Genomic DNA, 18950 nt, shown 5'->3' with positions numbered 1-18950 from the left:
GGGGCTGTCATTAAAATAGCAAAATAGCTAATTTTCAGAAAACTTAAGCTTTTTGGTAAACTCCTGGCTGAAACCTGAATTTCCTGAATTTGCAAAGATGGAAGGTGTGCCTCAGGGACTTAAGGCCTCCTGAATTGTTGAAGCTGATGTAGGGAGATTCATTCCCACTAAGAATAAATGCATCTAAAAATAAAGTTTGCTTTGCATAGCATTCATAGCTTTCTTAATAAGGGGTGTAGAAATTGATTTGTTCCCCGGCACTGTGTGGCCAGGGAAGTACCTGTGCACTTCTGCTTCCTGGGCAGGACTTCCTGAATTAGTGTGGTCCTTATGTCCTGCTGGAAACTCCAAAATGCTGTTAGTCTCGTGTTTGTGAGAGCCATCAGGTTTTTTTCTGCATATCAAGATACATTCTGTGCAGATTGTGCATTGAGAACATGAATACGAAGCTGCTTCCTTCAGCTATTGCGTTCTTTCCTTGTGTTGTGATGCCTGCTCAGGCTCTTGTTTGGCCTCCTTGGCACCGTCAATCCTATATTAACTCCAGCTTGAGCTTTCCAGTGGCACTGCCAGGTTTTACCATTAGACTGTGGTGAAGCTTGTGCTTCTGTGTAGTTAAAGCATATTGAGATGGTAGTCCACTCTGTGGCAGAAGGGATTGTCGGATTCACTAGAGCCCAGCTCAGGAGTTCCACTACCTATAAAAGTGTGATTTTGAGGTGGAGAAGGTGAAATTGTTGTGCTGTTTGTATCTATCTGTGGAACCATACCTGGAGAGATGTCAGTTTTTCTCCTAGGGGCCTCAAAGGCACACTGATATTTCTGTTACTCCTTAAAAATGACAGAGCTGGAGTTGTGGCTTCTTCATGGAGTTCAAGCAGCTCCTGAGCTCTAGGGGCTGGCTGTTCAAGTCTAGAGCTTGGATAGGGTCTGGATGCCCGTGTGAGCTCCTGGCTCTGGTAGGTGCAAATGCTGTGCCATGGTCATCTGCCTGCCTGTTTTTTAACAGATGGCTTTTAGAAGCTTTGTACAGTCCAGTATGTTAAACCTTGCCAGTCGGATCGTCTTGGAGAACAGGTACTTGCCAAGCCTAGGACATGTTCTGGATTTTTCCAAAAGAGAAATAGAGTTGCTTTAAAAAAAGTCAGGTATTGTGCTTCTGGGTAATACTGTTGACTTCTATGGCTTTCCTTTTCCTACAGAGTTGTTTCACAGTCAGTGGGCTTTTTAACCTGTATATAAAGGGCACGAATTGCAGCTTGTCAGGTGTGCAGAAAAGTGGAAGTTGTCTATAAATTCTTCTTACTGCCATCTGAAACATGCACTGAAATTCTTTCAGAGCAAAATTGCTTTGTCGTTGTAGAATGCTTTCAATATTACTGCTTGGAAATAATTTCTGTGCGATATAAGTTTTTGTGTGTGTGTAGCTGATGATTTGACATTCCTTACAGAGTTCACCCACATTGGTATTTAATCTAATAAGTTTTACCAAAGAGCAGAACGATCTTCAGTGCCATAGGATTTGCTGCTCCTGCCTGTTTTAAACTGCAGGCACATGTTAAATAAGCTGTAGTTCCAAGTCTAAGTGAAACATTTTGTATAAAGTGGGGGTTTCTAGGCAGCACAGTGTTTTTGGCTCACCTCTGTCTGTTCCTGTTCCATCTCTGCAGCAGGACAGCTTCTCTGCTGCGTGGATTTGCCCCAGGCACTGGACATGCCAGGTGAGCACATTGCCTACGCCATTCATTGTGGTGCTGAGGCAGAAATTTTGTGCTGTTGGATCTGCCCATCCAGCCAGGACAGTAAGGCAATAGTTTTTGTTCTGGAAAAGTAGTCTTGAGGTTCCTGGCGCACACCCCAGTGACCTTTGTGTTTTGATCAAGTGGCGCTCCACAGCAGGAGCTCTCCTGCCTGGTTCCACCTCTGATAAATGACAGTACTTCGTGGCAGCACACGGCCTCCCTTGAGCCTCCGCACACTGCTGGCTGTGCAGGACTTGCTTTGGGATGCAGTTTTATCCCACTGGCAATCTGTAATTTAACAGACGAGGTGTCAAGTGCCAGGTTTTGTGTTGTCATAGAAATTTATTAAGTTGGCGAGACCCACTGTTGTCGCTCACTGGAAAGCTGTTTCAGTACAGCCAAATGTCGGGGTGAGTTTATTGCAGTCCTCTGTGTGTGCTGCTCATTCACAATTACTTGTGCTGGTGCGGAGGGTGCGGTGCTGCTTTCGTGGTAGTGAGGCAAAATATCACAGAGATGGCTAAAAAGCGCATGGTTTTGGTATAAACTTGTGATCGATGCTTTGAATGATTCTAACCTCTGATTGTTGCTTTGTGGTATCTAATTCATTATCCATCTTGTTTTCTTCTTTCTCAAAGTGCTGAAAGGGTAGTTAGTCATTCTTCTGACTGAGCTGTTTGCTAGCTCTTTCAGACTGGCAAAGTGCAGGAATGAATAAAGGTGATTGGATAGTGTGAAAACTAAGCTTATGTTGTGAGAACGTAATAGTACTACTTTTTCCTTGTGGATATAGTTATGTCAAATGATTTATGTAAGTTAAGCTATTGAATGCACCTGTATTATCAATTTCTTTGTTAAACTTTCTATTTTTATTGTTTGCCAAGCTAGCTTGTTAGCAAAAATACAAAAGAAAAAGGGTCAAGGCATAATGCTGAATTCTCCTAGGGTTTAATTTTATACCCTGTAGTGTTCTGGTGGAAGTAGAAAATGCAGAGAAACCGTTAACTACTTTTAATACCATACAAACAGCTTAAAGGTTTATTAAAGATAAAAAAACCTCAAGGACTTATTTTAAATTGACTGTTTCCATGATAAAATAACAGCAGTGCCTAGAATGTAGCTGAGAAGATAGTACAGAACTTGTGTCTAATGCAGTATTGTCTTTCAGGTGCCATGTTTCAGAACGGAGGAAGACAACTGAGAAAGAAGAGCTGAAGAAAGTAACACAGAACCAGATAACAGGCTAACTGGGGGAAAAAAAATTAACCTGTCTCTGAGGTGACTAAAGGGGAATAATGGTGATTTTGCGCCGGGCTCGGCCGCCTGCTTCCGCCCCAACCAGCAATGAATCTTGACTCGCTCTCGCTGGCCTTGTCTCAAATCAGCTACCTGGTGGACAATTTAACCAAGAAAAACTACCGAGCCAGCCAGCAGGAAATACAGCATGTAAGTAAACGAAGGATGCTCCAAAGGAAACTTGGGGAAGAAGAAATGGGAGCGTCAAATGGAATTTCTCTTCCCGTTTGAGTTGTACTCTGCAGACCTCTCACGTGTGTTACTGTGTACTGTTTTCTGCTGTACTGAGAACCGCACCTCATGTCTCTGGGAAATTCGTGTTGGCTTCATCTGTCAGGACATGCAGTGCAGTAGTTGACTATTAGGATTAACTGCTGCTCTTAGAGTGTGGTGTGCAAAGCTTTCCAAACTCTGTCAGGTCACATATTTCAAAGTTGGGACATTCCATAGGACACTGTTGGTTTGGAAAAGGAAGAGGGAGAACATACAGGTGTTCTGTGCAATATTGTTGCGCTGAGAGCATGGGGTACTGGTTCCTTTCATCTGAATGCTTTCACTTACATTGGAGGGAAGTTTTATATCCTCATCTTGTTCAAAGTGGTTCTGTGGTGAAGCCAAGTGGGCTTTCTTGGCCCTGGGTGTGCAGGGAAGGCAGGCAGAGTAGCAGGAGATAGAAACCGAGATATCTAAGGTCTGAGCAAGAATTCTGGTTTAAGTGACTCTTTGAAAAATAGCTCTGACTAGCAGCATGGACTGAGGAGTGCTGAGGAGGAAGTGAATGTTACTGAGCCAGTTTTAGAAACTGGTTTAGTTCGATTCCCAGGAGAGAGCTGGGTCAGTTCACTTTTTTTGTTTTCTTGCCCTAGTGCAGTCCTGCAGTGATTTGAATCAGATTAGGAAGCCAGAGGGCTTAGGCAGACAGAGTTCCTGGTGAAGGTTGACTTTAAAAGTGCATTGTGTAACTTGAGGTGAGAGGGGGGTGATTTTAGTGATCTCATAAGCCATGAAATGGAATACATCTCTTGTAAGTTTTGTAATATTTCTACGTTTTTGCAAGTTCAGTACTTGCAGGGCCTCATCTGAGATCCTGCTGTCCTCTCAATCACCGAGATGGGGATTCACCGGGTGATTTTTGCAGCCAGGTGTGGCTGAGGTGTCACTTGCAGGTCTGTCGCAAACGTTTATGTAAAGTATAGTAAACATTTCTTTGTTTGAGGGTAGGATATGGCTGATCTGCCATTCAGTTGGAATATTGATCTCTAAAATAGGGACAGATTGTTACTTATCCCTCAGGGCAATCGTCCGGGACTGACTCACTGTGATGAGAGACTGGAAACTGGTCTGTGGAAATGACTCGTTTGTGCATGTTTGGTTATAAGACAGATCTCTGATTTCAAGACTAACTTCCTAATCTTCATGATCCTTTGTCTTTTTTAGACTTCTGGTATTATTTTGCTTTTGTGGCTGCTGGTATCCTTTTCCCATAGATAGTTGAAGAGATGATATGTGCATGTTTACCTATCTTGGTCCCACAGTACAGTATTCTGTGTAAATTTTTGGGATAGCTCACTCGGGTTTACAAAGTTTATACCTAAGCATACACTGTGTGTGGAAAGCCATGCTTGGAGCTGTTTTGTCACATCTGACCAAATGACTTGCATTTAAATCCAGTCCTCACAACTATCACTGAAGCAAAGCTTGAGGAGCTAATCCACATAATAAATCTTGTCTCTACATAATAAATCCGGATATCAACATGGATGAGTTGAACTTCATCCTGAGTCACAGACTGGTGGATGTTGGAATGGACCTCTGGAGCTCATCAGGTCCAGCCTCCTGCTTAAACAGATTCACCCAAAGCTGGTTTCCCAGGAATATGCCAGGACAGCTTTTGAGTATTTCTGTGGATGGAGACCCTGCCACCTCTCTGGGTAGCCTGTGCCAGGACTTGGCCACCCTCCTGGCTTAAGAAAAGAAAAAAAATGTATGGTTGGGTACAGTGGCTTGTAAGCAAGCATGAAGGCTGACAGTGTGACCGTTTCTTTCAGCTCTTTCTATAGGAAAACAAGCAATTCTTTTTCCCCGTTTTATGTGAAAGTAGTTAGAGTTGAAAGGTGCTGCACTGAGCTTTTAGCCTTCTTTTCCCCTGTTTCTCATTTGTTAAATTTTTTATTTAGTAACCTTGTGAAGTTACTTTTATGCAAGGAAGTAATTTAAGTCCAAAGCAGGAGAGGTTGTTTCAATGGCTCTAGCACATAAAATTTTTCTCCCACATCCCACTTTGTAGAATTCATCTTGGTCGTGGCACCGGATAGCTCCCTAGGAGTTTGATCCAGCTTCATGCCAGTCTTGATACCACATCTAGATATATGTGTGGAATTGGGATAGCCCATTTCCTGAAGCCTGAGCTAACTAGTAGAACTTGCTGCCAATTCAGTTTTGCTGCCTTTTGCACCAATCTGAACATCTTCCTACCTAATCCGGGGGGGCGGTGGCTGCCCTAGGTTGGTAGGTGTTGCAGATCAGCAGGCACGTGTCACCTGCTTCTGACAGAGGTATAGAATTCCCTTGAATGAGCTCTAATGACAGGGGAAAGACTTGCTAAAAAGTCACATCTGCAGGTGTTCAGCATGTGGGTTTTGGTTTTAAAGCTTGCTCTTGAGCAAGTTTGAGATGAACTTTTTTGTTTAGATGGCAGGAAACAATTCCTGTCTAGTATTCCCTTTATGTCTTAAAAGACACTGGCATAATGGCAGCCAAGGCAGTTATAAGCAGGAGACAGGGTAGAATTTGCCAGCAAGATCAGTGAAGGTGCTGTATGATGGCTTGTCTCTGGGATGAACTCCTGCTACGTAGTCATAGCACAGAGGTGGTAGCTGTCCTAAGGCTGTGCTCGTGTGGGTTAGGCACTGTAGCTGTGGGAAGAAGTGGGGGGAAAAGTGAGACCATGGCACTGTGTGGATTCTGAGCTGCTTTGTTGGTAGAGAAGCTTGAAATAATCCTCTAGGTGACTGGAAAAATCTCTTTTTACTCAGCTTTTTAAGAATACTACCCTTGAAATGCATGGCGTCTGTGTCAGTGACTTGTGACTAGATTCTTTATCTCTTGGATTTTACTTTTTAGTTGCAAATAGTTTAATGACTTGGGGGTTTTTACTGATTAAAAAGAAACATTCTTGGCAGTTTTGTTAGAACTGTAGATGACTCATGCACTAGGAGTACTGCTGTATCCATGATACTGCACCCAGATCTTGCTCTGTAATGACTGTTTGATACCAAGCTGGTCTTGGGACTTTTTTTTTCCAGATTGTGAATAGGCACGGTCCCGAGGCAGACAGGCATTTACTACGCTGTCTATTCTCGCACGTGGATTTCAGTGGCGATGGTAAAAGCAGTGGCAAAGATTTCCATCAGGTAAAGTTCTTGCCGAGGCAAACTGAGGTTCTCTGTGTTGCAAAACTGCAGTAGGATTTGGTCCCCTTTAAGCACAGAGGCAGGTTTGAAGTAGTACCTTCAAGCAAACTTTTTTACTGATTTATGGCCTTACAGTTGCAAGCATCCTTTGCCAGTCCTTAAGTCAGGAGATAAGTTGTTGATATCTGACTCTTACAGTCCCCAGATCAGGAAAAACAGAGAGCTTCAGTACGATTGCTCTTCCTGCCATATGCAGGGCTCCATTTTGAGAGCCTTTCTTTGTTTTTTAAAACTGTGTCCAAATCCACAAACTGGCATTTCTGGTGCTCGCTATGTCTCTTCTCAGGAATGTTTTCATCCTTATGCAAAGCATCCTTTGCCACAGACTTTTTAGCTCATAAACAGGAAGCGAATATCCTTAGATTGACTGTTGCCATGTGTGAGGATGCTTACAGTAAATAAAATGTTGCACACGATGGAGAATATTTGATCACTTTCTCAGTCTTAAAGGAAAAACAAACCCAAACCTGAAGAAAACTTGAATGAAATGAAGGTAGTTAATGTTAGTGAAAGTTTGGGGACTTAAAAGACTTGAACATCTTATCTTCTTTTAGTTTACTGTGCACAGCGAACAGAAGCAGTTTTGTTTTATTTTCCCATTACAAAATTTTACATGCATTCAAGTTACCTTGTATTTTTCAGACTCAATTTCTGATCCAGGAGTGTGCATTGCTGATTACAAAACCAAACTTTATCTCTACGTTGTCCTACGCCATTGACAATCCGTTGCACTATCAGAAGGTTTGTATGCTCCTCAAAGGGGATCCTGTGTCAGAACTTGCTGGCTTCCCCTTGTGTTTTTCCTTGGGTTTGTTATGGCTAAGATTGGTTGTATTAAAGTCTTCAAAAAATGAGCCTGTCCAGCAGTAGGTTTTTTTGTTGTTGTTAAGCTGAGCAAGTTATTCAATCACTTAGAATAACTGCAGACTAATTTTAAAGCTTAATCAAATGTTAGTACTTAATGACTTGTTTGTGGCAGCCAGAACCAAATTAACTCATCAGTGCTCCTGTTTCTTTTATTATGAGAGCTATGGTAGTGGAGGTTTAGTAACAAAAGAGTCGGGTATGCAGCAGAATCTTTTAGTCTAGACGCATCCAGAAGTAGTTACAAAGATGCTTTGCTTAGCTGTATAAGCTTTGTGTTAACCTATAGCAGAATAGTTACTAATATTTCGGATCTGCAAGTGGACTATAGATAGCCTGCAGTGTTACAGATGAGACTAATCACATAACAGCTTCCATTTAATTCTTCTTATCTGTTTCAGAGTCTAAAGCCTTCACCCCATTTATTTGCCCAATTGAGTAAAGTCCTCAAATTAAGTAAAGTTCAAGAGGTAGGTGAACATGTATTTCAAAAATATTTTTATGTTTTTAACTAAGCCTGTCAGAAAGGATGATGTCCCCTCACTGTAATGTTTGTTCTTGTTTCTAGGTGATTTTTGGTCTTGCCTTACTGAACTCTTCCAGCTCAGATCTACGAGGCTTTGGTAAGTGAGGCTTCTGGAGTACTGCAACAGGGGCACCTTTTTTTTCTTTATAACCAGTGGGCTTTCTACGTGGAATAGTTGTGCACCAGCATGACCTGACTCATGCACGACCTAGCAGTCTGTAGCACTATTGAAGTCTTAACACCATTTTGGGAGAGGCAATAGATAGCACAGTCATCTTGGCTTAAGTGATGTTGAAGGTCCCTTCCATTAATGAGTTGCTAGGTAATGAATTATCTGCATTGTGTTATCTTACCTTCTGGTTGTTCATTAATATTTGAGTGCCGAGGTGTGGATTATGAGACTTCTATTTAAATCTGAACTGTCGTGGCTTGTAGTAAACAAACTTGTATTAAGAGAATGGTACCTATCTAAAAAGACTCTTCATATTAAAAAGAAAGATCAGGTTTTGACTCTAGCCTCTTTTTTTTTGTTTTCAAAAGCTGCCCAGTTTATCAAACAGAAACTCCCGGATCTTTTACGTTCTTACATTGACGCGGACGTCAGTGGAAATCAAGAAGGTGGCTTCCAAGATATTTCAATAGAGGTCCTGCACCTTCTCCTTTCCCATCTCCTTTTTGGGCAGAAGGGAGCCTTTGGGGTAGGACAGGAACAGATTGACGCTTTCCTCAAAACATTACGTAGAGGTAAGTGTGGCGTTCATGCAGACTTTGAGTTTTTGTACCTTACTGTCAGTGCAGACTGAGCCAGTGGGGAGGTTGGTGAGGTAGAACTCGGTAAACTTTCCTAACTCGAAACTCACAGAAGGATACCACTGCTCTGGCATCTGGCAGTAAAGTCCCCTTCTTCAGTGAGCGGTAGCATGGTCTCATGTTTGTTTTGAAATGTACGTTGTGATAACCAGGGGGTATTCAAGCCTGTTTGCTTGTGCAGGATAGTATTTGTGGATTTAACTAAAGAAACTCAGTACTCTGTAGTTAAACTTGAACTCCTTAGAGTGTAAGGAACATACATTAACATTTTTAATAGGTGGATTTTAACACTGGGTTGTTTATAGTGGGTACAGAACTATGAGAGGACACCAGCACAGTAAGGGAACTGGCTTTGAATAAAACTCTGGTTCATTTCCCAGAAGTTACCGTGGTCCTTGTGTGATGGCAGGGGGTGTTATCAATGTGGTAGTTTTTTCCTTTCCAAAACAACAGTGTTTGCTGGAAATCCATTAGAATAAGGAGGATTTGAACTTCAAGCCAGCTGAATTTAACTTGCCCTACTTCTTGGGTCTGTACAGACCTAGAGGAAGGCATTTAAGTGCCACTTCTTAGTTCCTACTTGCTTTAATGAGGATTAGTGTGTTGGCTTTTGTAATTCCCCTCCTTCTCCTCTCTTTGCTTTGGGAAATAGAGAACTCCTCTCTGAATGGCCCCAAAGGGTATGGAGACATTATGCGTCCTGCTAAAGGTAGTGCTGCCTCAGGAAGGCCTGCCCGTAAAGTGTCCTTGCTGCTTTCCACTGAGAGCCACACCAAAGTGCCTGGTCTAGATTTGCTAAACTTCTTGGACTCAGTGACAGCCCCTTTGTTTCCTAATAATTCCTGGTTTGGTGGGGAGGCTTTTGCTTTACTGCTGTATTGTTTTCTGCTCTGGGTTTTTTTGGTTTTTTTCTTTTTGGATGGCTGCTGCTAGTGACGATCTAGTTATAAACTTAAAAACCAGCACAGCTCCTGGTCCTTTGGGCAGCTGCAGTGGACCTACACTATGCTACATTCTTGTTCTTTAACAATATCCCAGTGCCAGTATGGAGCTTGGAGGTGAGAAGGAGGAATGCTGCATGAGTGCCCTCTTGACTTCTGCAGCAGCAGGGCAACTCCAGCGCAGCACTCAAGCTATGTTGAGTAGTAACTTGCATGTAATTGGTGTTCTGTTTCTTTGATGCTTTTTTTGTTACTCTTGCCTTTAGATTTTCCCCAGGAGCGCTGCCCTGTGGTGCTTGCACCACTTCTATACCCTGAAAAACGGGACATTCTAATGGACAGGATCCTGCCTGATTCTGGAGGCATAGCAAAAACAATGATGGAGAGTTCTCTGGCAGATTTCATGCAAGAAGTTGGTTATGGCTTTTGTACAAGGTTTGTTGGAAAGTGTAACTTTCAAGCATTTTGGGTGGTGATATTTTTCTTTCTTGTTTCTTAGGGCAAAGGACAATGAACACCTCAAATATGTAATGATGTTCTACTTATTCTAGTACTACAAGATCATTTGGTTCCTACTTTATATTTTGCTTTGTTCTAATGCATATAGCGTGTCTCTTGAAATTGTGTGGGACTTCGCTATGGTAAGAAATGTTAGGTAAAGCGATTCAAATTCCTTATCAAGGTTTTATAAGAATTGGACCTTTACGCATTTTTTTGTAAGTAAAAATAAACTGGCTAGATGGGCATAAATCCCAACTAAATCCTACTAGATCTTTGGAAGAACTTTTGCTCTTGCAACAGACTCTGTTAGCTTACTGCCCACATGAAAGAGATGACAGAAGAACTGAAAGTGGTAGTTGCGCTTCGAGAGCTGACCCGCAGCAGCTCTTTGTGTTGGTTCTGATCAGTGTGGTACACAGTATAATTTAGATTTGGAGCTGTGCAATCTAATTGTGATAGTGAATTGCTGTTGTATCTTGACAGCTGCATCAGTCTTGGCTTGTGTAGACTTATTTTTGTAAAAATACAGCTGTCTTAATCTCGCCCTGGATCTGTGTGTATATTTGTAGACATATATTACCCACATCTTCAGTACTGTCCCATGTTTTTGCTCTCTGCCCCTAGTCTGGAATGCTAGATGGGAGGCTGTGAATGTGGCTTGCAGGAGCCGTGTGAAAGCCATGTGTGGTTTCACAGGAGTGGTCTGAGGAGGACTAAAGATCCTTGCTTTATAGCACCTGGCACAAATACTGCATCCTGTGTGCTATTTGTTCATATAGGTGTGAATTGGAACAGTTACTAGAAAAGTAGAAGCTAGGCATAAGTCAGAATCTTTCTGTTTAAGAGTTGAATTTGTTAAAGGTTTGTTTCCTGCTGTGTATCTGCTGACTTCACAAATCCAGCTCAGTTTTGAATGCAGTTTTTAAGGATTTAGGGTAGTGCTCTGCTACTGGTAGTGATAATGGGAGCCTGCAAATGCGTGGCTGGTTTGAAGGGGGCGTTGGTCTTAGCCCTCAGTATAAACCTAACAATTTTTCTAAATGAAAGTTCACTTGAGAAGAGTAAGCTAACAGAAGTAGATGATTCTGTATTTTGAGAGACCATTGATTGCTTTGGGGGAGGTGATCAAGTCTCAAAGACGCTAACATAAGTTTCTGTTTAAACAGTGAAGTAGGGAAACACAATGTAAATGTGCTGAAAGTTATTGAAAAGTGATTCCTTTGTTAGCACATGCCTGTTAATAAAACTATTTTTTTGATCTATAGTGATGCTGTATGAATCTTGTTGACCTAACTATGAAGTGTTCACGAAGTGAAAGAAATTTCAAGGAAGGCCTTCAGTCCTAAAACTGGAACTTAAGCACGTGCTCATTGTTTGCTCTTTAGGCTCCCTGATGGTTTTTGCTAGTGACCTCTGACCAGAAACGCCACGGCTTGCATCAGGCTAAAGGCATACCTGCACAGCTTACCTTTTGAACAGTGTGTGTCACTTCGAAACGGGCCTTCTCAGAGCCTTTGTTTCACTTTTAGCTAATAGAAAACTTCAGCCTTTGAAGCTCTGTATCACAGGTCAATACATGGAAGCGCTTTTATCAGAAAACAGTGTTAAAGCTGCCCTGTGCTTCTAGTTTGCAAGAGTGTAGCCTGTGAAACATCTCTCGCTGTCACCTAAGTAGACCTAGCTTTGAACTGAATACACGGCATGTATGTTTCATGGAAATAATTGCCCAGGCTTCCTACTGAATTTGTCTTCCTGCTTGTCCTGGAGTTCTGTTGTGTTGGATCATTTGACTAACATAACAAGTGGAATGAATGGTCATATTTTACAGTCTGCGGTTAGCTCCTCCCAGCAGTCTGTGTGCTGTCCCAGCTGTGCTCACAGGTCTTGTTTTGATCTGTCTTGTGTTATGCCACAGTGAAACCTGCTTTTGTATTAAGATCTCTCTGTTTTGTTGCATCTTAGTGTTGAAGAATGTCGCAACATAATCGTGCAGTTTGGTGTTCGGGAAGTCACAGCGGCCCAGGTTGCCAGGGTATTGGGGATGATGGCTCGGACTCATTCGGGGTTGACGGATGGTATTCCATTACAAGTGAGTGGCCTGCCGGGGTGGGAGTTATATATACTTAAATTAGCAGAAAAAGAGGAGTTAAAATGCTCAAGCCTCAAGTAGTTTCAGAATTGCATTTGTTAGTTAGCACTTCTGCTTCTAGCTGCTCTGCCATAAATGCTTGTAACACGTTCTTGAACAAAAGATTCTCAGAAGTATACAACTGGTGGTGTTACTGGTCTGGACTTCTGCTTTCCTTTGCAGTGTGGGGAGTTCTGTAGCCAGGTGTTTTTCAGACCGCTTTATTTTTAACTGGCATTTGATTGAGTGTATTTAACTTGCAGTCTATTTCGGCTCCTGGCAGTGGGATTTGGAGTGATGGGAAAGATAAAAGTGATGGAGCACAAGCTCATACCTGGAACGTGGAGGTCTTAATCGACGTTCTTAAGGAGCTGGTAAGTTCTGTGAGGATCTTGGTCCTTTCTGCAGAATAGCTGAAGGAAAGGCAGGTCTTGGTGTGAATATAAAGCTTTATAAGCTCCTAGCAGCCTCAGTGGCTTTGAATCTCATTAATGTAATTGTGCTCCTGCATTTCAATGATGGGTGCCTTTTTGCCTCCTGAACAAGAATATTTTGAGGAATTGCAGGGCATAAAATCTGCCTGAATGACTGACTTGGGTGCAGCTTGATTATTCCACACTGCTCTTATGTACTCCAGCATGTATTCCCTGAGGGGTTTTATGTTTGAAGGACTTATTTCTGACAGTGGAAAGTTTTATGCGTCAGACACCTTGTTATGAAAAGCCTCTCACTGTAGGCATTGATGATGAAAACAAAACAAAATATTTTTGCAGCTTCTCATTTCAAAATTTTAAATGCTTCTTGTGTATGCTAACACTTCAGAAACAGGAATGTTTTTCTGCCACATCATAAGCAGCAAATTTTGTAACTAACACAGTGGAACATGAGTACCATTTCCTTTGCTTATTGTATATTGAGTGATTCCCCCCTCCATGTTCCTTCTAATCTGTTCAGGAGTCACTGTTTTGTTTTTCTAAACCTTGGAACATACAACTAGCTTTGTCTTTTGTGCTCACCTGTCTCTGAAAGGAGTGGCCTGTGTTCCACAAGGGCCATAGTTTCCTCTCAGCTCCTTATGGAGCATCCTCCAAGCATCCTTATGTTTTCACTCTTATTGCTGAAAATCTTATGGATGCTTTGCAAGTACTTGCACCCTACATTCTTCAGAAGGAAAAGCAAGTTTTGTTTGCCAGAGGGTCAGACCCTTCTGCCTCTTATTGGAGGGCATTCGGACTTCCAGAAAAGAAGTGATCATGCTAAGAAAAAAGCTGTGTTGTGGTTTGTTTGAGGTTTATTTTGAAGACTTGTTAACGAAACGTTAGGAAGAGTAGACAGGTACTGCCTGTAATGCTGAGGGAAGTGCACTCTCACAGGGTAGTTTCAGATGTGAACTTGCATCAAGTTCTGAGAGCTGTCCAAATTCTGCTCTTTTTTAAACAGAACACAAAATCTTGTTTTCAACTAAAAAAGGTGGTCAGGTGGATGTTAAGCTGGATAAAATACTGATGAAGAAGAGTTCTTGCATGACAGTACTGGAGATTCTAATGCTCAAGGCTGACGACTCTTTTGTTCTTCTGGTTGCAGAATCCTAGTCTGGACTTCAAAGTAGTAACCTATGAATTGGACCATCCAGGATTTCAGATTCGTGACAGCAAGGGCCTGCATATTGTAGTGTTTGGCATCCAGAGAGGGCTGGGCATGGAAGTTTTTCCAGTTAATGCCATATACAGACCTTGGAAGCACGCAGAGGGCCAGGTAGGTTCACCAACATTTCTACTGTATCTGTACAAAACTTTTGAAGTTCCTCAGTTTCTTAATGGCAGTGGATTAGTAACGTGGCTTTTTAGACAAGCCACACTTGAGATCTTGGCCGATGAGTTTGTAGGTCTCGGGTACATTACTGAAGTGCAGTCTGTTGACTGAACAGTGTCTGCATTGACTGGGAGGAGATGGCCATTTGCTACCCTCGTGACCCCACCTTCAGTTTTAGCAGAGTTCTGATGTGTAATGCAGCTGAGTGTAGAACTCTTACTGCATGGCTGTGCTCTGAGTTTTTACCTGATTACATGAAAAGGCTTGTGCTTGTCTGCAAAGCTCATTTCTGCGCTCTAAATTATTTGCTATATTTTTTGATGTCTTTTCCAGCTCTCCTTCATTCAACATTCCCTCATAAATCCTGACATCTTCTGTTTTGCTGACTACCCTTGTCATACTGTTGCCACAGACATCCTGAAAGCACCACCAGAGGATGACAATCGAGAAATTGCCACATGGTAAACCTGCTCTCAGCTGCTTTTCATACCTAGAGTTAGAGTAAGATTACTTGTGTGATCTGTCTTTGTGCAACCAGACTTATTTTACACGTGTGTACATCCCAAATAGATCAGTCATTAGTATTTGTTCCATGTTTGACTGGTGAAAGTTCCTATATTATCAGAACTTCCAATGTCCTTCAGTTATATCTGAACTTTCCCAGGATGACATTAGAGAAACTTGCTCTACTTGTATTTAAATACTAAATTCATAAAGCTGTTGCTTTTATTGCACAAAACTGACTGGTTTGACTTTCTGAGCTGACCTTTCGCCTCCTGCTTTTTTTGATGGTTATGTAGCTGATTTCAGTGAAGATATTTGCCTCTATTTCTGTTGTATGGCCCAAAATAGGGAGTGAGAGAATGGGGAATTATGACTAAAGTGGGAGAAGATGGCAGAGGTTTCTTGTCTGAACAGCAGACAAAATAAGTAGAATATCTTCACTATGTTTCACAGCGGGGAACTCTGAGGTGTAGCAAACCAGCATATTCTGTTTCTGGAAGTGTGTTTCAAGTCAAGTTTATCCAAGTGACCCACCTGAAGTTGAGTTGGGTTTTTTTTCCAACACCAGTTTTCAATTCTCCCTCTTCTCCAACAGAATAAGAACTTAAATAGGTTCATTAAAAACAAGTGATTTTTTTTCATCGTTTTAAGAATGTTCTTTGCAATGAGCATTACTTTATATTGTCTTACAGTTGTTTCTACGAAATACTTGAATCCAGGATCGTGTAAACTAACTTCTGTGTAACTGTTGTGGTGGGCTTGCCTATTTGTTTTTTCCTTTTGTTAGGAAGAGCCTGGATTTGATTGAATCTCTGTTACGACTGGCGGAAGTGGGACAGTATGAGCAGGTTAAGCAGCTCTTCAGTTTTCCTATCAAGCATTGCCCAGATATGTTGGTATTGGCCTTACTACAGATCAACACGTCCTGGCATACCTTGCGCCATGAACTCATCTCCACACTCATGCCGATTTTCCTTGGCAACCATCCCAACTCTGCCATCATTTTGCACTATGCGTGGCATGGACAGGTAAGTATTTTCCCTGGAGCAGGCCTGTAGTTTGTTCACGTAAGAGAACACTTGTTAACTGGGTTGAATGGTTAAAGCAACAATACTTGTATTACTTTGCATAAACCTCTGATGATTTTCCTCTTGGGTTTTAAATTACCTAGGTCATAAACCAATACTCCTCCCTGTCTTGAAGCAAAATTGTGACTTGATTTTCTTTAGCAAAATGTATTCAGAAAAAAAAACCCATTCACTGAGAAAATATTTCTGGAAAAATGGAGAGGCCAAATTTAAGTTTGAGTCTCTTTTTTTTTTTTTTTTTTTAACTTCTCAGTGTACCCAAGATTTGATTTTTTTTTTTTAAACAAAACAAAATACTAAAAACCTTACTGCAGCAACACCCTCCTCAACTCACAACCTCACACATTTTAAGTGTAGAAACTTAAAGCAATAAGAGGTGAGGAGATTTAAACCAAAATAATCTCTTTTGTACTTGCTAAAAAATGGGAGGCTATTTTCAGTATAAATAAACTCATAAACTTGGAGCCTGAGGTGTTTTCTGTAAACTTAGGACTGGCTACTGACCTCTGAGGCTTCCATGTAGAGACGGGGTAACTATGTATGCGCATCCTGTGCTCTTAATGGGCAAACAGGTAGACTTTTATGGATTTGCTTTCTGGTGTGGCCTTCACCACTGCATCCAGTGGTAGTTAAGCAAACGGGAATCAGAAGGAACTTGATGCAGAGGAAACCTCTGGCATGGGAGAGAATCTGTATCAGGAAACCTCTTGCTCTGTTTAAATAAGGTGGAGCTGATGATAGCTTGACCTCTCAAGTCTTGGTCCGCATTCAGTGTGAAAGTACAGCTGTTTGCTGGCTGAGTGGTTTATATTTTTCCTGACAGAAGTATTTTAAATTGAAGAATGGGGAGTAGGATAAAGGTGATGTGGCTTCCTGCATAAAATCTTGAAATGGCAGAACATGCAGTTTTTCTGCAGGGTAGGCTTCAGAACAAAATGATGCCATGTGACATAGTGCCCTCCACAACTTAATGTTCTACTTGCCTGGGTGAAGGAACCTTGATGAAAACCCTTATTGCCATTGAAATCTTAGATTTGTTGTAGTTTGCTACTGTGTGAGCAAAGAGCCAGATGCTCTTTTTCATTTAGAGGTGACATTGTGATTCTCACTTCAGGGCAGCATGTCAGGCATAACATTTTGTAAATGATTTGCATACTCCAAAAGCAGTTTCTCTGCAGTTGAGAGGAATTAGATCTGTACAGTGGTAGGAAAGAGATGGAAGTGTAGTCATTATTTGTAGTCATTCTGTGTGCCTTAGTTGTACCTCTGAAGTAGTTTCTTATTTCCCAAGTCAGAAATTTACTTTCTCTTCAGCTTCAGAACTTCCGTTTGCATGTTAAGCTTTAGAGGTAAAATATCCCACTTAATGTTCACATAGTTGATCCTTTCTCTAGAGGCAGCAAGTACAATCTTAATGTAATTCTCCTCAGGGTCAGTCTCCTTCGATTCGTCAGCTTATCATGCATGCAATGGCAGAATGGTACATGAGAGGGGAGCAATATGACCAGGCAAAACTGTCACGGATTCTGGATGTGGCACAAGACTTGAAGGTGAGTTTTGCAAAACACTGCTGCTATTTTTCTGTCTGTTATCTTACTCAGACTTGCTCATTTTTTAACAAAACCAGAGCGTAATTTAGGTGCTTAACTAACTTAGTTAGGAGTACTTTGTTTAAGCGCGTCTGAATTCAGTTGATGCTGCTGTACTCATCTTTAAAAATATATAAGAATAATTAAAACCAATGAAACAAACTAAAACATCCCAAACCAGCCTATGTTTGCGTGACTTAAGTGCTCTTCAGCTGAGTTGTGGTATGCTTCCTGGCTTGTCTAGTTGTGAACTCAAGACATGTTACTTGGTGTTTGCAGTAGAGCTGGTTGTCATGGCTTAGCTGACAAATAACTTGAAGCGGTGTAATAGAACTGCTTGCTGTGTGAATGTATTGTAAATCCAGGAAGAGTTTCAACTGTTTTAACCTCAAAGACTATTGAAATGGGAATGTAGAAAATATCCTTCAGATGTTTGTGGAAATGGGGTACTGCTAAGCTTAACGGAATGGAGATTTCTTAAGATACTACTACTTTTCAGCTGTTTACACGTTCACAAAAGAGACTGGAAGCTGCAACTGACTTCTTGGAGGCCTTTGTTACTTCCTAAAGCCAGCTGCGAAATAACTGTGTGTCTAAAGTTTAAGAGCACCAACTGCTGCTTTGTGTCAGTTTTGTTGTAGCAGTTACTGTGTTCATCTCTGAACACTTAGAGCAGATGTGTTCAAAGTGACTCTGAAGCGGTTGAGGTCTGTTTGCAGGGAGACATGAGGCTTTACTGGTGAATTTTGTTGAAATATCAGCTTGGTAACTCTTAGCCGCTTGCTGGTGCGCTTTTATATAGAGGAATTTAAGCACAAGGTCGCCTCAAAGAGGGTAGAGTCATGCTTTCTAAGGAGAGCTCTTATTTGTCTCGTGAGCGAGCTATAAGTAGGTGAAGCTGATAGTGCCAACCTTTTTGTTGACAAAGAAAGCAGAGCAGCATGTGATAGCAAGACTCCTTTACTAAAAAAAGCATGTGGGGATTAGAAAGAGAAGAAAGGAGGGATATCCTTGTGTCTTCACTAGTAGTTTTCTGATTTTTTTTCTTTAGGCCTTGTCAATGCTGCTAAATGGTACTCCATTTGCCTTTGTTATTGACCTTGCTGCACTTGCCTCTCGACGGGAATACCTCAAACTTGACAAATGGCTCACAGATAAAATTCGGGAGCATGGGGTAAAGCAGGACTTTTCTTTTTATTTCTGCACTCTTGTCAGTGACTCACTTAGGTCACTTGTAACAATTTTATAAGTAGATTTAAAGTTGTGAAAAGTGTCCATTGCCTGGTAGTTCAATGTTTTCACTGAACTATAAGAGCTTAGTGCAATTCTTTCTACGGTGCAATTGCCAAGTTTGAAATAACAGCTTGGGTGTGGTTTTAGAGATTAAGATAACATTTTTTCCTCAGGAGCCCTTCATCCAGGCCTGTATGACTTTCTTAAAGAGAAGATGTCCGTCTATCCTGGGTGGCCTTGCTCCTGAAAAAGATCAACCCAAAAGTGCTCAGCTTCCTCCAGAAACCTTGGCGACTATGTTGGCGTGTCTGCAAGCTTGTGCTGGGTAAGGATGGTATTGCTTACGCTGAACGTGTAATCTGCTTGCAGCTTGTTTGCTGCACGTGATCACAGCCAATTTGGAATTTCACATGAAGAACTGGGTTTTTTGAGTGTACGTGAGC

The 18950-nt window shown here is 41.6% G+C and overlaps 1 protein-coding gene across 10 annotated transcripts in view; it reads left to right on the top strand.

Annotated features, from left to right (window-relative positions):
• The window catches only part of CNOT1 (CCR4-NOT transcription complex subunit 1), a 54278-nt gene that overhangs the window by 2734 nt on the left and 32594 nt on the right, over positions 1-18950 (top strand). For all 10 annotated transcript variants that reach the window (XM_069868204.1, XM_069868198.1, XM_069868202.1 and 7 more), the window contains exons 2-16: positions 2911-3188; positions 6344-6451; positions 7154-7252; positions 7777-7845; positions 7944-7998; positions 8442-8645; positions 9919-10087; positions 12116-12242; positions 12545-12655; positions 13866-14036; positions 14427-14554; positions 15385-15625; positions 17116-17235; positions 18326-18448; positions 18681-18832. In XM_069868204.1, coding sequence (XP_069724305.1) covers positions 3087-3188; positions 6344-6451; positions 7154-7252; positions 7777-7845; positions 7944-7998; positions 8442-8645; positions 9919-10087; positions 12116-12242; positions 12545-12655; positions 13866-14036; positions 14427-14554; positions 15385-15625; positions 17116-17235; positions 18326-18448; positions 18681-18832 — 1979 coding nt within the window. In that variant the 5' untranslated portion in view covers positions 2911-3086. The remainder of the gene's footprint in view (positions 1-2910; positions 3189-6343; positions 6452-7153; positions 7253-7776; positions 7846-7943; positions 7999-8441; positions 8646-9918; positions 10088-12115; positions 12243-12544; positions 12656-13865; positions 14037-14426; positions 14555-15384; positions 15626-17115; positions 17236-18325; positions 18449-18680; positions 18833-18950) is intronic.

Source organism: Phaenicophaeus curvirostris, chromosome 14, assembly GCF_032191515.1.
Source record: "Phaenicophaeus curvirostris isolate KB17595 chromosome 14, BPBGC_Pcur_1.0, whole genome shotgun sequence".
Taxonomy (NCBI): Eukaryota; Metazoa; Chordata; class Aves; order Cuculiformes; family Cuculidae; genus Phaenicophaeus; species Phaenicophaeus curvirostris.
The sequence above is the reverse complement of the archived record's forward strand: the minus strand, read 5'-3'. Positions and strand labels throughout refer to the sequence as shown.